The sequence below is a fragment of the Numida meleagris genome, chromosome 11 (assembly GCF_002078875.1).
Source record: "Numida meleagris isolate 19003 breed g44 Domestic line chromosome 11, NumMel1.0, whole genome shotgun sequence".
Classification (NCBI taxonomy): domain Eukaryota; kingdom Metazoa; phylum Chordata; class Aves; order Galliformes; family Numididae; genus Numida; species Numida meleagris.
Window position 1 is genome coordinate 8,038,522 of NC_034419.1, and position 16,688 is coordinate 8,055,209.

The 16,688-nt window shown below is 34.3% G+C and overlaps 1 protein-coding gene across 3 annotated transcripts in view; it reads right to left on the reverse strand.

Annotated features, from left to right (window-relative positions):
* The window catches only part of ERC2 (ELKS/RAB6-interacting/CAST family member 2), a 456,034-nt gene that overhangs the window by 254,418 nt on the left and 184,928 nt on the right, over window positions 1-16,688 (reverse strand). For all 3 annotated transcript variants that reach the window (XM_021409074.1, XM_021409073.1, XM_021409075.1), the window contains exon 12: window positions 3,817-3,952. In XM_021409074.1, coding sequence (XP_021264749.1) covers window positions 3,817-3,952 — 136 coding nt within the window. The remainder of the gene's footprint in view (window positions 1-3,816; window positions 3,953-16,688) is intronic.

Below are 16,688 nucleotides of genomic sequence, written 5' to 3' on the forward strand. Positions count from 1 at the left end.
TCACGTCTGGCAAGACTTGCACAGGTCTGCCCTTGATTTGTGGAAGGAAAAAGCTGAAAACCTCACAACTATTCTTCATTCCCAAGAATTAATCTCAAGTCTGGCTTCCTGATGTTTTCAATTTTAAAGAGATCCAAATAACCCCCCCAAAACCACACCTGAAACATCACTCACAATTATAGCTGATCAATGAGAGAGACCAAAGCGAATTCCCTCCCCAGGCATCCCAGAGCACTCTCCATCACAGCAGCAGCTTTAGAGCGCTCTGAGATGTAGTGATCTGAGACTTAAACTTATCCTGCAAGGGCTGATGCTAGGATATGAACCAGCTTGGAAATGCTTTTACCTGAAAAGATAGCGTAATGTATCGTAAATATACACAATGCTATAAGCCTCAGGAACCAATAAATACTATTGAAACTTCAAAGAAAGTAGAGACTTCTCAAACTCTTCAAACCTACCAGAAAGCAAGCAGACAGCTGAATGTGCAGAGCTTCAGCCCCTAACTGAGCTATACAAAATGGATGGCACTTCAACCGATTATTTCAGTTCAACTCAAATAACTCCCTAAACAGTCGATGGACAAATATACTAGCTTTCTTATATCTCTCTCAGTACTTCAGTAACAGGGATTGAGATTTGGCAGCAGTAAATGTAATTTGACAAACTTAATTGCTCTTCAGTGGTCAGCTGAGCTTATCACACTTAGCCAATAGGGAATACAAGCAATAGAACAGGCCAGAGAAATTTAGAATATATTTAACAGCTCAATACATCATTTACAGATGTAATAACTACACTGTAGATATGAGCACCGTATTATACATGCCTATAAACACTGGCAGAAGGTACTAGAAGCAGTAAAAATAAAAGTTGGTCAGATCCCTATGGTTTGCTAAGTATTAATTCAGTATTCATTAAAATATCAGGTAATTTTATTTTTGATTAACAGATGGATCGTACTCCCAGAAACTAATTTGCTTTTCAAAGTATACCATATATCTTATATAATGTGTCTCCCCACAAATCCTACCTCACTTAAATTCGTAGATCGCTATTGTTATAACTTTTTTTTAACTCTGTATATTATTTATAAACTGAGATTTAATATCAAGAGTGATCAAATATTCTATTCTGGCAGGTTATTTATTTAGTCAACTCTTACATCCTCCTGATTTGAATTCTGTGTATGTTCACATCACTATGAAATTATTCAATTTTAGTTTTTATTCTGAGGAAAGCACTCTATCCTTGTTTCGAAAAGAAACAAATGCACCTATCATATTCTGCATTATATATACCTTTTTGAACATTTTCCCAAATAGGCTGAACACTCACAAACATAGCTGCTTATACAAATCTGCAGAAAGCAGATCTGTTCAATCTCTGCAACCAGGCATTTTTTTCTACCTGTTACAGGAGTAAACCTTCGTCTTATGCCAAATACTTTAACTAGTTTTATTGTGACCAGATACAAAAGGCTCACATCAAAACTACCCTGAAAAGACAAGCTCTATACACCAATCAAAATCGTAATTAAATCCAATAGTGATTTCGGTCAATTATTTTAAAAGTACAAACCTGTATTTTAATAAATACTTTTTAAGTAGTTTAAGAGATACTCTTTAAGCAACGTAACAGAGGTCTGTTACTTGTTTTGTTGGAGTTTTTTTAAACAACTCTTACGAAAAATTCCTTTGTATACCAAGGCTAATTGACTTGATCTCACTTCCCCGTTCCGTCTTACAGCTACTGGAGGATGAGCTGGGGAATGCAAAGTACCTACTGATGGGCAGAAGCAGCTGGAGCCCTCCCCTTCTCACTTTTACAGCAGCTCAGAAAAAATGGAATGGGTCACAACATATACATACTTATATCACTAAAAGTAATGAGCTGAAGTACACAATATTAAAATATTAACATTTTAAGGCATAGTAACAGAGAAATGAGAGTTCTTAGTTAACTGGCTTTCATAAATTGCTGTTAGTGGGCAAAAGCAAGTGAACAGCTCAGGGGAGCTATATACCACACAAGCTTTTTCTTTCTATATTTAGGTTGTTCAGTGATGCTGCTTCTATTTGGTAGACTTCTTCCCATTTCATGACTTGAAAACTCCAAGTTTAGCAGTTACATCAAAGACCATAGGACTTTTATCCTCTAGTGATCACACTGCTCTGAAAGATTTTCAAAATATTAATGAAAAAATAAAGATCTAAGATATTCTTGGTGCTGATCCACATTAATTACAAGTAGTTGCTCAACAGTGAAATTTAATTTTTGATATATCGTATTATCAACCCAAATCGTTCACAAGGTTTTATTATATCATGTGCAGTACAATGCATTGTAATGCAACCAGTATGTAAGACAATGATTACAAAGTATGAAAACATTACACAGATGCATAAATAATGCATTATTTCCTGAACTTGATTCTATCACTACAGTTTCACCAACACAAGCCTGAAGAGAAGTGTAGTGTTAATTTCTCCAGTTTTGCATATAGGAACACATGAGAAATACAGTAACTGCATGAAGCATGTGAGGGTCAAATTCCATCTATTAGAAATTTTCCAGAAACCCATTATATTAACCAGATCAAGCCAAAAATGATATATTGCACTGCAAATTAGAGTTACCTATAAACAAATGGTACAGAGACATTGCTGTTTTTGACAGAACTCAGTACTTCTTTTCATAGGTTCTTGCAATCAGCGCTCAGCAATTTTTGAGTCAGGCATCAAGCTCGTTTTTTGGTCTTTAATACAAATTCCCTTGTAAGTAATGTATCATTTAACCACATCAGCTAATTATTGTTCAGTCTCAATACCTGAATTCTAATAACTTACAAACTGTAGAAATTCTCCTAGAACAAGTTTTAAAGACTACCTTGGAAAAAAGAGATTGTAAAAAAAAAAAAAAAAGTTGCTGATGGAATAATGTAGTAATGATAAAGAATTTGTCAATCAAGACATCCATAGCTATTTCCAGGGCTTCTCTATGTTTAATTGAAGTACATAAGGTAGGAGTAATCTTAAGTGAAGATTCTAAATTCACCACTACCCTGTCTGATGGTCTATACTCACCTTTTTACCCCACTACACGTGCATAGTTAGAAAGATCAAATCACACTTGTTAAATGATCTGAGTACACAACTAGATGATGATAGTCCTGCTGATAAAGAATTGCAGACATTTGAATTTAATGTGAGGAGCTACATCTAGTAACTGAGAACAGGAAGTAGATCATGGATCTCAAATGGTTTTGCTTTCTATCTCCACACTTCAAAACATGGTAGAATTTGTTATATAGTTCAGTGCTCTTGGAAAAACAAATCTGTATTTTGCAGACTTAATCACCTCAGTATGTAAATGTTCACCCTATAAAAATAAATAAAATTCAGAGCGTGCTGCTATTTGATATGCAAACATCCTGAAGACTCATAACCACACTATAACATACCCAGCCAGGTATTTACATGGTTTGTAAAATACAGTAAGCATAATCATCCTTCTATTTTTTGACTCTCTTCAAAACAAGCTAGAATGACTTGCTTTCTTGCCTATAAACTAAGAAAAATATAATCCTTGTGAAGAGAAGGTTTCAAGTTCTATTCTCGTTTTTCCTCACCCTAGATACTAAATATTTCATGGGTTCAATTGGTCATTAGTATATCTCCTGGTAGGAGAGGAGGTAACCACCACCTCTTTGCAGAAAGAATTGTTAGATATTCAGGAACAAACAGAAGGACACTTTCTTTGAAGATTCTAAAACACAATCAAAGAATAATAATAATTAAAAGATTAAAAACTCACTTGTAAATGTTGAGAGTTGTCTGTCATGTTGTCCTCTCGTCTACGAACTTCTTCCAACAGTTGTGCATTCTTTTTTTTCTCCAGTTGCTGATTGTGCTTCAGATTGGCAACCTTCTTATTCTGGTCCTTCATGTGTCTAAGAATTGTATGTACATATGCATTACTATTAATGACTGCAATGACACTTTTTCGCTATAAACCAACTTATGACTATGATAGGGCATTAATTCACCAAATTATGGATGTATTCCTAGTGTCAGATTGAAACAATTAAACATTACCTTGTTTTCAGACAGACATAATGAAAATGAAACAGCTTTGATGTGGTTGGATTATATAATGGTAATGCAATTATTGTCACCTACATTTTTCCTTTTTGATCATTTGCACATAACTACACATACACGCTTTCTGAAAAACTGTTGCAGCAGAGGAAGATTATAAAACAATCCTTTTTAAATCTTTTTTAGTAATTTGACCTTTAATAACGTAACAAAAGATTAACAAGTAAGCTTATAAATAACTTCTAGTGCACATGACACAATCTTTATTACCATTACATATATTTTCTGTTAAGATTGTTCTCAAGTAAAAAAATATTTTTTAATTTACTTAAAAGTTTAATCATATTTTTCTCTGGGTCTTATTCATTAAACTACTAAAAGCTAATCTGATTGTGCTACATAGCATATATCTTTTAAGAAAGAAGACAAGCTAATTGTGCCTGGCAGGAACTGAAAAAATATCCTTGCAGTAATGCTTTCTACCTGCTTGGATCCTTAGATATTATTTTCTCAACTTTCCTTGACTTTGAGGAATTTCCTCTCTTTTATCTGTGTAAAAATAAAGTCATGTGCAAATTCCTAATGAGATCTACTCACTAATCCTATTTTGGCAAATTAAGAGAATATTATTCAGTGCCCAGAAGGACCACTGAAAACATTTCTGTTGCTTCCACATTAGAATCTTGTGAAAAACAAAGTTATAGGATACATTTATTCCATTGCTTTCATTATGCTAAAGAAACAAGGCCATTTTATGTTTAGTTCTATCACTGGTTTCTTTGTCCTATCACTGGTTCTTTCATTACTTATTTAAACTTAAAAATTCATGATGAATCTCCAATTAGTAAATATTGCCATGGTACTAAAACCCTTAGAAGATATTTTGTATAAAAAATTTGTAGATGTACTACATAACTGGAAAGTTGATTTACTTCTATTAATAAAAAAAGTAACTTCACGTCCCTTAGGGGAAAAAAAAAACAAGTACGATGGATTCAAATAACAAAAATCTTTGCTACCTTAAATGGTTTAACAAATTTCAGTCAAGAACTGCCATGGGAATCATCATAATGCTTTATGATCGGGGATGCAGTGACCAAATTTAGCTTTGTGAAACATCTGTGAAATTAAGTGATTATGACCTCAACATGGACTGCAATCTGTGGACAAATAATCTGAAAATCCAGTTTTTCTCCCAAGAAAATTCCAGAAAACTTGGAATATAGCCTCCATACCTTTACACACAGGAGTGCAGAATAATCTAATTTCTCCCCACTTAAATACAAAAATATAGTTTTTACTACTTGTTTATTTACGGCATCTTAAGCTACACAATGTAACAGAAATCACTGAAACATACATGTGCAAAAATATTACATGAAATTCGATTGCCCAGTGGAGAATTTCCAACAGAGGACATCGAAATGCAGCTTTTCACTGCGAGCTCCACAATGGAAGGTGATGGTTTAACAGACTCATAATTAATAACACAGAAATTAACAAAATAAGGAACAGAACTATAGAGCATAAGACATTCAGTGAATACAAAGCTACAAATGCACCCTTCAATTTCCCAAGTCATTTCATTTTTGAAAGTTTCAGCACAAACCTGGGGAAAAAAAAAAAAATACTGATCTTTTCTCAGTACAGTACGGCGCTACCATATTAAATATATTTTATATTTTTACTTGATCTAAAAAGTATCCAAAAAATGGACTATAAACTTAGTTCAGCCTTCTATAACTATTCATAAAATATGCACAGAAAACAGATCACGACAGAGTGAATGACACCGATAAATGAAAACAAGTAGAATTAAAATAATCTACATCAAGCTCTCAGATAACTTTTTTTTTTTTAAAGAGACAAGTATGAATTCCTCCATATGAAAGATACTGCTACAGTATTTGTATAGGTCTGTTAGGACACAAGAACATAATTAGCATAAAAAGTTGTCTGTGCTACAAGCTATACACCTGAGACCGTTCCCTTTAGGCGCTTCCTTAGCCAAATGATAAGACCCCCTAGGAAAACAATACTTAGCTAGAAAACAATACCTAGCTAGAAAAGTCCACGTAGAATAATTGCAAGTATAGAGCTAATCCGCAGAAAAATAAAGTGAATAACAGAAAAAAATGTCTTTTTCAGAACTTTGCATATACATGTGGCGTTTGGCAGATTTTTTTTGCTGTTAATATGAGTGTGCTGTTAAAATATAAAATGATTTTCAATCTAATGCTGAATAAATGATAAATTTCTACTTCATCTCTGTAAGATGTTGAATTTTATGCCTACACCAACTGCTTCTTTCATCGCCTTTCCCTCTCACAACTTCCCATTTCAGATTCTGTCTAATGCCACACCAAAACAGAGCACGGTGAAGTTGCAAAGAAAAGCATCTGGTGCCTGTGATATGCAAAATCCCGAAGAGCAGAAAATAAATGAAAGCCATATCATATTCTCTCTTTCTTCCTCAACTGATTGTGTGCACATGGAAACTAAATAAATGTTACAGTTTAGAAGCCTAGTTGTGTAGTTTTCTCTTACATCTCCCATAAGGGTACAGGAGGAGTTCGACACAGAATCGACAACACATTTCCCTCTAGATTTTAACTGCACTGCTTTTAGATGGCTTTAGAGAGTTTGTGGGACTGGCATGTCGAAGAAGGAACACAGTGCAGTGCCCTCACTTTATGCAGCATGTGCTCAAGAAAAAACCACAAGTAATGAAACGTTTTGTGATGAGCTCAGTGTGCATACATGGGAACCTTCTTCGCAGGTGTGCAGCATCTGCACAGTGCATGGGCAGGAACTCCAGAGTTTCAGAAAGCTGGACGCTCACTAAGTTTTCACTGTACTTTCAAAGCAGTTTTAAATGCCCAGGATTTCAGACACAGAACAACCTAGATACAGCAAGAATTTCAATGTTCAGCAATCATGGGGAAAATGTCAAACAAGTGATTCTACTTAGACAATCCTGCCGAGGGAAAAATATTCAGGGAAGTCAAGCTCAGATCAAGTACAGAAATGATCTTAATTTCCAGACAATTGCCTAATGAGCTTTGTTATAAACATGAATTCATATTATGGTCTTTCTCAAGTAAAGCAGCTGATTCAGTAGGTACTCATTCATCTCTTATCTCCTGCTTTGTTTGTTGCTTTACAGTATTTCACTCTTGTCATACAACAACAATTTCAGGAAATTCCTTCTTGGTGGATGAGCTAAATTTAATGGCAAGAAAACGGACTCCCACAGCTCACATCACAGACAGGTTTCAATTGCAAGATACCTTAAAAATCATCTAGTTCCAACACTCATCTACGATCAGGTTTCTCAAAGCCCTGCCCAACCTGGCTTTGAACGCTTCCAGGGTTAGGAGCATCCCAACACAGATGTCCTGTTTCATGCCTAAGGGTTGCAGAGAAACGCATCCTTAGGGCAGTTATGAGTTCAACACATTTTCTTTTTTTAAAATACAATGTAGGAACATCATTGAAATATATAAGGGAAGTTAGTAAGGAACACATGACCATTCTAACTCTACCAAAAGAAATTTATCTTGGCTCTTAATAGAAGCTAGATAAATTGACAAGCAGAACTGGGAGTAACAATACACAAGAATAAATGGCCACTAAATCTGAGAGTCTTGGCAACAAAAATTCTAGTAGAAAACTGAAGATTTAAATCTGTCTGCTTAAAAATTAATGAGAATAATTTAGAATATATCTTTCTTTGGCCATTATAAAAATTTTCAGGAGATGATTTAAGTTCACTAGATTGCAGTATTTTCCAGGTCAAAAAATATATATTTTTTTCAGTAATTGTAATGACTACATTTAACTACATTCTTTTTTTTTTGTCTGGTTCTTGTAGAACAAGATACAAAATGTCTCACAGGTCAGACTACAGTTTATTTAATTACTTTAGTCCAGATTTTTAAAACAAATATTAACATTTAGTTTCTGCCTGTATGCAAGTATCTTTCAGACTTCATTTCACAGTAGTGCATAACTGTCGTCTACACTCAAATGCTTTCATCTCTCTTGACTATAGAAAGTCATGCTATTTCATTAAATTCCCAGCTTTAATTAACCACCTGGGTACCTTGGCCAAAAAAGTAGGTAATGTCAGCCAAAACCAAGCGTTACATGCTCAGTATAGCCTTTACTCTATTTCATAAAGACTTTTTTTTCTAAAGCATCCAAAAAATGCAGACATGTGAAATACCCCTAAGAGCAAAGTCTATAACATTTTCTGAAGCAACCTGTCTCTGTAATAACTGTGATAATGTTAAACAGCATTACAATGGGACCAGTTGTCTGAAAGTCAACCAAAAAATTTTCCACTATGCCAGGAATATGTGCACCTCAGTCTCAATTTTACAACAAAATACTCAATACTCAATTAACTAGTATAATATATATAGAAAATTATGTTAACAGTGCTTTCTTCTTTATAATTTTAATGGAAGGAGAATGAAAAAACACAGAATACAAGAAATTTGGCAAGGAAATCACAATGTTTTCAACAGAAATAAAAGTTTCATGAAAAATATTTTATGAAACAACAATTTAGTCAAAGCAAGTAATTTATACAAAATATAAAAGTCTCAAATCTGGTTTAGAATTTAATACAGTAAACAAATTTTAAATAGTCAAACATTTTCACCTATTGTTCTAGGCGTACATTAGAAAGTATCCTAGCAACAATGCTCGAAAGTACTATTTTCCTTTTTAACAGATCATCTTTATACTTTCTCCTATGTTCTACACCTTCACAAAGGATTAATGTATCATAAATTGTAGGTTAGCACTTTACAAGACACTCTGGAACTCAGTAGCTACTCATGCAGAAGACCCGATGCTGTAAATCCTGCCCATGCAAATAACTATTTTGAACTACTCGTACATTAACTTAGTAAGGATCAGCAGAAATATTTCCAACAGTTCAGTTCTTACTGTCTTAAAAATTTAGAACGCATACAGATTCCTATTTGATTTACTAAGTAAAGACCAAAACAGTAGCATGAGAGTTTGTTTCAAGACAATTCCTTAAAATTCAGATTCAACTCAACTGAAAGACAGAACTTCCACTAAGATAATGAGCACTGTTAAGTATTGTTTCTGGTATTTTCCTGGAATGCAAATGTATTTACTTCCACCAATCTAAAAACCTGAAAAAAAAAAAGAAAGGGTGTCTAGCAGACTGCAAAGATGACAAGAGACATTGAGAGGGTTTCTGACAGACACATTCCTAGCACAACTATGCAAGGGCTCTGCTTATTCACTTACAACCGATAGATGGATTTGTCTGGAGAAAACAGGTACCATCATGATAAGAAAACTTATATTCAGGAGAGGATGAAGTTTTGATATGATGAAGAAAACATAACCTGCTCCAAATAAACAGCATTTTTAAAAAAGAAATTTATTTAATTATCTTAAGATTTATCATCTGCTAATAAAAAACTAATTAATACTTCTGTGTGTTGACATTTGCATTTATAAAAATTTTCAAGTTGTTCTTTTCAACTCAGATTCTACAAACCAGAGGCTTACTAGTATTTAAAACACCTTCAATTTCTTCCCTTATGTTTAACCTTTCTCTCTTTTTGTTAAAAATTGTCTTGATGATCAAAAATTTAAGAATACTTTAATGTAAAAACAAAAGCAATTATTTCAGTCATGCGGAAGTTAATTACTTTGGCACAAGCAACATGCCCAGCAGAAAGACAATACTCTGATTAACTTTGGCCAAACTGAGTATATTTTTTCAGTATCAATGATCACTGTTCTGCTACACACCTCAGAGACAAGGTAATCACACATTAATTTTGTCTTCTCTTACTGAAGAAGAATGTTTAGTCTTCTTTCTATCATTCACCTCGAGCTGAGATTATGGCAGATTCCATGTTATTGTTTATACTCCTACTCCCAGGAGAACTGAGAAGCACCCTCCATGCACTTTCTGTATTCATGTAAAGGAGCAAAATCAAAATGACCAACACAAACAATGGATTAAAAAAATCATCCAAAACAAACAATAATTCAAAACTCTCAAAATAATATTGTTCATACATCACTAATTCTCAAATCAAATGCTAAAATTCTCTAATACCCAGAGTTGCCAGTTAGCAAGGTAAATCTATTTTAGCATATATAACGTTTTCATTACGTTCCTAGCTCAATTTACCAGTGTATTTCATGCTATTTCAGTTTCAAAGGAGAAAATCTGCAGCCCACAACAAATCTATAGGCCTTTTCTTAAAATCTCATAATTTCAAATGTTTGCGTGCTATCTTAAGATTTCTAATACACAGGTTACTATAACAGTGCTTCACTGTGACAACTATTCTGCCTTCAAAAGTACCACACGAACATATGGCTGCCGTGACAGAACCAATTCTGCCTGGTAGAAGTAAAGCAAGTATCACAGAAGTCACTGAAACATTTCTCATCTCAAAGGCAAAAACGTGGGAGGAAAGGTTTACCTAATGCGCAATCTGGAATCTTTTCCAAAATCTTTGCTTAAGAAAGTTGCCTCCAAAGCTCTGGAGTGATGTTAGAAATATTCACATGAGAATAATGCATGAATGAAAAAGACCTACTAAAATCCTGTTTCCAAACTATAGTTCATGTCACTTTGTTTAAACACCAATCTACTCTACAACCATTGAAACTTCAATGCTGTGCATTGCACTACTGTCTGTCTCAGCACATTCTTAGTAGATGACACTTGAAATGAACATGTGTGAAATCTGTACCAGAAAACTCATCTGTCACACATCTCTTGTATATCAAGGATATCCACAGTTGCTTCTTATGTTCTTTAAAAAAAAAATAATAATACTGATGACAGGACACTAGATAAGAAGGATATTTGATCTGATTTAAATGGTAATTGCTTGCTCAGCTATTTTATTAATTGATATCATCAGTTCTAGCTGCAACCAGTAACTGAAAATAGTTTGCTGCCTGACGTTTGACTAAGGAGTTGCAGCCTTCCCCTGCTTCATCAGGCAATGTTTATTTATTTTTTGCAAACCCTCCACAGCATGTCCAGCTTGACAGCAGTCAGGATCAAACCTCCTCTGCTGCACTCTATGTTTTGTTGCAATTTCCTTCTAAATCAAATCTTCCCACTGCAGCTCCTGGCTCAAGCTAGCAGGTCTCAGGGTCCATTCAGACATTATCATCCAAATTTTCTGTGCTTTTGCAGTAGCCTTCAGAATTCCACTATATGGTTACTTGTTTTGACTTACTAAGTTCCCCTTGTAATTCCAATCAGAGCATTTCTATCCAGTCATAATCATACTGTCCATTAACACTGCTTTTGCATTATGGAAGCAAACAATGTGACTAGAAGAGGAGGCTCCATTAACAGCTCTATTCCTAAATTTAGCTCCCCTGTCTCTTTTCAGTCACAGCTTTTTGAGGGTAAGTTCTATTATCTCACAATGATTCTTCACATATATCACATCCCTCCATTCCACACAGGGAATCCTTATAGCACTGTACCCAGGCAGCCACTGAGCTCCCCGTGGCAGCGGTGTGTGGCTGCTTTATTCAAAAAGTAAATACCTGCTGTGGATCTTCCTCCTTGTAAAAACTAGTGTTAAGTAGAAGGCCTAGAGAATTATAAGAATGATCCATCTTGAAATTAGTAATAACGAAAAAGTAACAGTTACTCATGTTCTTTCTTTTCCAACAAGGAACTCCATTGTCAGACCCAAACGCAATCCAAAGTGACTATTTTTCCTTCAGAGACGTAGAGCTCTTTTCTGCTCATATCCAGTTTATGCTGCATATGTACTAATATTTAATTCTAAGGAGTATTAGTACACCAAACTAAGAAAAAAAAATAAAGCATATTACTGAGAAATTACAGAATATCGTTCCATATCTAAATAATCCATTTCAATTTGTCCCCGAAATTATGTTGACCTCTGCACTCCTTTAGGCATACTGGAAGGGCACAGTACAGAACTGAGGAGGTTCAGAAGGGAGTGGGATAAAAATGAGCAACAATGTGTTGCCCTGTCACCATGACTCATTTTTATTTCTTTATTCTTTATCTCTATTAACTTTCTTCACATCTATTGACTAATCTCATTTCATAGCATATGATTTACACTGTTCTTTTAAAAGAAGGCGTTCCAATTAAATAAAAGTTCTACTTTACTATTTCTTAAATGAAATGAAATGCAAATATACAGAAATTCAAGAACCCATAATCAGATAAACATAAATATCTCTTATCAAATTTTAATGTCTTTCAACACATTTAAATGTTAAAATGCAAAAAGTATGAAAATGTTGATTCTGTATATGAAACAGACTGAATAAAAAGACATAACATCAATCTGCCAGTTTCCAACATAAGAACTATGTTTCTCACTTAGAATAACCAGTCTCTCAGAAGAGTACTGTATTATCACATATTCTCTCAGTTTTCGCTAGTACACTATCTCAATTTCTCCAGGGAAATTATCTGTGAACAACATATCACTCTGCCCTTGGAACCATCAAACTGACATTTGACAAAACTGTGGAAGGCTCGTAAGTTAAATTTAAAACTCCGTTAAACCTTGCCTTGCACATCTCCTGGAACTTTAGCCTTCCACAGTACGATTAGGAAGGGCAACTTTAGAGGTTGGTGGGAAAATTTCCAGTGCAATACCATCTCCTCTTTATCTACAGGCAGAAAAATTTGAGGAGTACATAACCTGCTGAAAAGTAAATAAAAACAAAAGTTACTGTATTGATTTTTGTGTTCAGAGTTTTTCTTATACTAAAGTAGATTTTTATATATAAAATGCACAAATTATTTTTATGTCAATGTATTTGATCATCTTGTTTGCCAGCGGATATTAATAGCTCATCACATTATAAAAGAGCTACAGCATTTTTCTAACCTTTCCAATCATAAATAAAATGACAGTTAAGGATATATTGATTATCAGAAATTAAAGAATATAATAGATCTGTTATTTAAATTAAGTTTTGACCTTAACAGTGTTTCAAGCTGCAACAATTTAACACTTCGCTGTAACACTACAGTAAACTTTAATCATACACTACCACATATGTAGGACTACAGGATGGAAATTGGCAGGATTTACTTCAGCAAGGTCAGGGTTTTTTTGTTGTTGTTGTTGTTGTTTTTTTGTTTGTTTTTTTAAGTCAATAAAATGTAAAAATTGCACCTCCAAATGCTGAACAAATGTTTCTGCATATGAATCATTGAATTCTGGTGAAATCAACCATAATGACAACTACATAGCATAATAACTTTCTTTAAGCTCCTTCTGGCTAGGGAGATTTTCAATAAAGTTTTGAATATGTTCTGACATAAGTGCCATAGTAGTCGCATTCAGACAATAACTTCATCATAGCCAGATCCAAAGTGAATGCATCTAATTACTTTCTGGCAGAAATAAAAATGCTGAAAATAAATTGTTTCAGTATTTTTACAATTTAGGTGCAATAAAGTTTATTCAAGCAAGTTAAAATGTGCTTATAGTAGACAGAGAATGAAGTGTTCATCCGACTCATTATTGCAGTAGATAGGACTCAAATTTCAGAAACAGAACTTTCCAGCTAGAAAGTAGGCTGTGACTGCAATGTGCACTAAAGCACACCATGAAAAATAAAATAAAATCAACCTCATCTTGTCAATGTTTTAATTATGAGCCATCTTTTGCCATATGGTTCAAAGGCATTAGCATCAGGGACTTCTCTGATGTGTCTGAATTGGGAAACATGAATCATACTTGGTTTTGAGATCAAGATATCAAAACTCTCCAAACTGCTGAGCTCTACTTCTGTATGAACAGAGAATGATGCAAAAAAAGTATGTGCTCCCATAAAAGGTCTGTAAACTTCAGATCTAAACACATTATAAAGACATGTTGGAGATCTGCCATGATTCCAGCCAACTGTGCTGCCTGGCAACATGATATGTGGAGTTGTATCTCCAGATGCAAAACTTTGGTACCTGAAATCTGCTTGAAACGTCATTGCAGCGTACACCCTTATTTATACTCTAATCCAATTGATCTGTAAAAAAGTACACGCATTCTACTTCAGAAATGATTGAAAACCAGGTTTGTTTCTCTCTTACGGAAAGCAACTTCAGTACAGGAAACAAAACTTATCTATTAATAAAAAAAATCAAACCATTAATATTTATTGTTAAGAATCTACGCTAAATACAACAACAAAAAAAAACCCTTTTCATTCTTTAGATTGCATCTAAGAAAATTAAAAAATACGTCCAGCCTCTGATTCACTGTTTGATACACACTTTATTTCAAATGTTTGAAGCCTGGTTTTAAGCTTTCTTAATACTCACGTTATTATGACATTGCTTCAGTGGGGCAACTATTTTGCCTCCAAAAGCACCAAAGAGGGTATGGTTGCCTTTGCAGAACCAACAATTCTGGGTGGTAGAAATAAATAACCACATAAGTCCCTTAAACAACATTTACCTTCTAATAGAAAAACAAATATAAACGCATTTTTATATAAAAAAAAAAAGGAGTCGATCGTTTCATTTTTAATAGATCAGATCTCAGGTCTCATGAAAGCTCTTGCAGTACTGTTTAAATTAGTAAGCAGCATTTCAGGAATGCACTGTACTGTGGCAGAACTCTGTGCAACATGGAAAAAAAGGATCAGTAAAGCAGACAAGACTGAACTCAACAGAAAGACTCCACAGGAGATTACGACCTGCTCAGGACATGAGAACATTACCAAGTTCTTTAAACATTCCTCAAAAACAGTGTAGGAGCACAAATGCTAGCAAAACTAATCTAAACTGTTTAAGAAAATAAAGCTTGTATCTGACAAGAGCATGCTATATATAAAAGCAGTATACAAAATATACACATATACACACCTCCCTCGCAGTTATGTATTCATACAGAATCTGACCAGAACAAATAGCTAAATGTTTTTGAATCAGCAGCTGAACCACTTGAAACTCTCATATGATGTTTGCAATAATAGTTTAAGTGGTGACAGTAAAATATGTCTCTAATTGTAAGCATAAATCTCTCTGTATAGTATTGTTATTGCTCAATTATTTCTTGAGTTGGGTTACCTATCAGAAAGTTACTCCCAATGTTGAACTCCTAAATAAAAATAATAAAAGTGAAAGAAGAAAAAACTATTTACACAACATATGAATTTGATATGTTGTTAATAAATATATTTTTCTTACAAGCTTTTGACAAAAGCATTCGTTTACTGTGAAGTTTCTGATCTAGATATGGAATGACCAAAAACTTCATAATGGTGCCAAGCATGAAAAACAAAGAGAAATAAAATTCAAACAGAAGTTATTCATGTGGAATCAAAATCACCAAATAAATTGACTATCAATGAAAACCTTGGTTGTGGAAGGAGCAATTAAATAGGAGAGCAGAAAATACTGACCTGGAAGTCAAGCTGGTTGGAGTAGGGATGAAAGCAGCAGTTTGGAGAAAAACAGATAGGGAGAGAGACAGTAAAAGAGAATACAGGGAGGAACACATTAGTTCTTTAAAAATATAACAAGAAGATGTTATATTAGCAGATTTTATTTAAAAGAAAACAAAAAAACAAAAAAAGGAAACGAAAAGGAAAGCAAGAGTTAAAATAAACTTTCTGTATAGCATATGCTTGCTGTATACTCAACACAGCAGATATTTTAAAGTAAATGGCACCTTGTCACTTGTGGACTATGGAACTGTGGAACACCATCCATATTTATAACCACCCTAATGTGTACACACCAACATGTAGCAAACAAATTACCTGTTTATTGGTAATGCTTGCAGACACAAAAATGCTTCATCATATATCATGAAGCCTTTTTCGAGGCAAGAGGGGTTTGATGACCTACATTCATCACATCTACTCATAAAAGGCAAAACAGCGAAACAATCTGGCAGCTTGTTCAAAGATACTGAGTTCACAAAGCACTGTACCTAAAATTGATCCAGAATGATGTCTGCCCAAGCTCTCTTTGTTCCCAAGGAAAACTAAAACTAAAAGCCCACTGCATCCTGCACTGAGCGATGCTGTTTGATAGGTAGTCCGGCCTTTCTGGCAAGGGTGCTCAAAGCAATTGTCAGCAAGGGATGTTTAAATATGATCCTGTTTGAGAAAGCAATTGTTAATCTAGTTCTTTCCTTCAAAATACACTACTTTCCTACACAGAATTTACTATCGCATGTGATGCTCTTTAAAACAGAGTCCAGAGCATCCTGGAATGTTGTTTACAGCATCAGGTTCCATGAGCAAAGGCATCCTCTTCAGTTGTTTTTCATCCGTGCGCACATACAGTATCGTGTTGTTTTCTCCCAATCCTTTTAATTTAATCCAAAGGGCACAATGCAGGCCCAGATGAGATACCTGCATTTCTTGCATTCTGACAGCATTTAGTCATTGTTCTCATCCGCTAAGAAATTACATTTAATATAAGTAGCACATTTGCATAGATATCTATTTTGCATAGATATCTGTAGAATGTTAAATAAGGTAAAGTCAACACACAAATGTCATGCATACAGGTTGCTAACAGCATACTACTCTTGTAAGAGT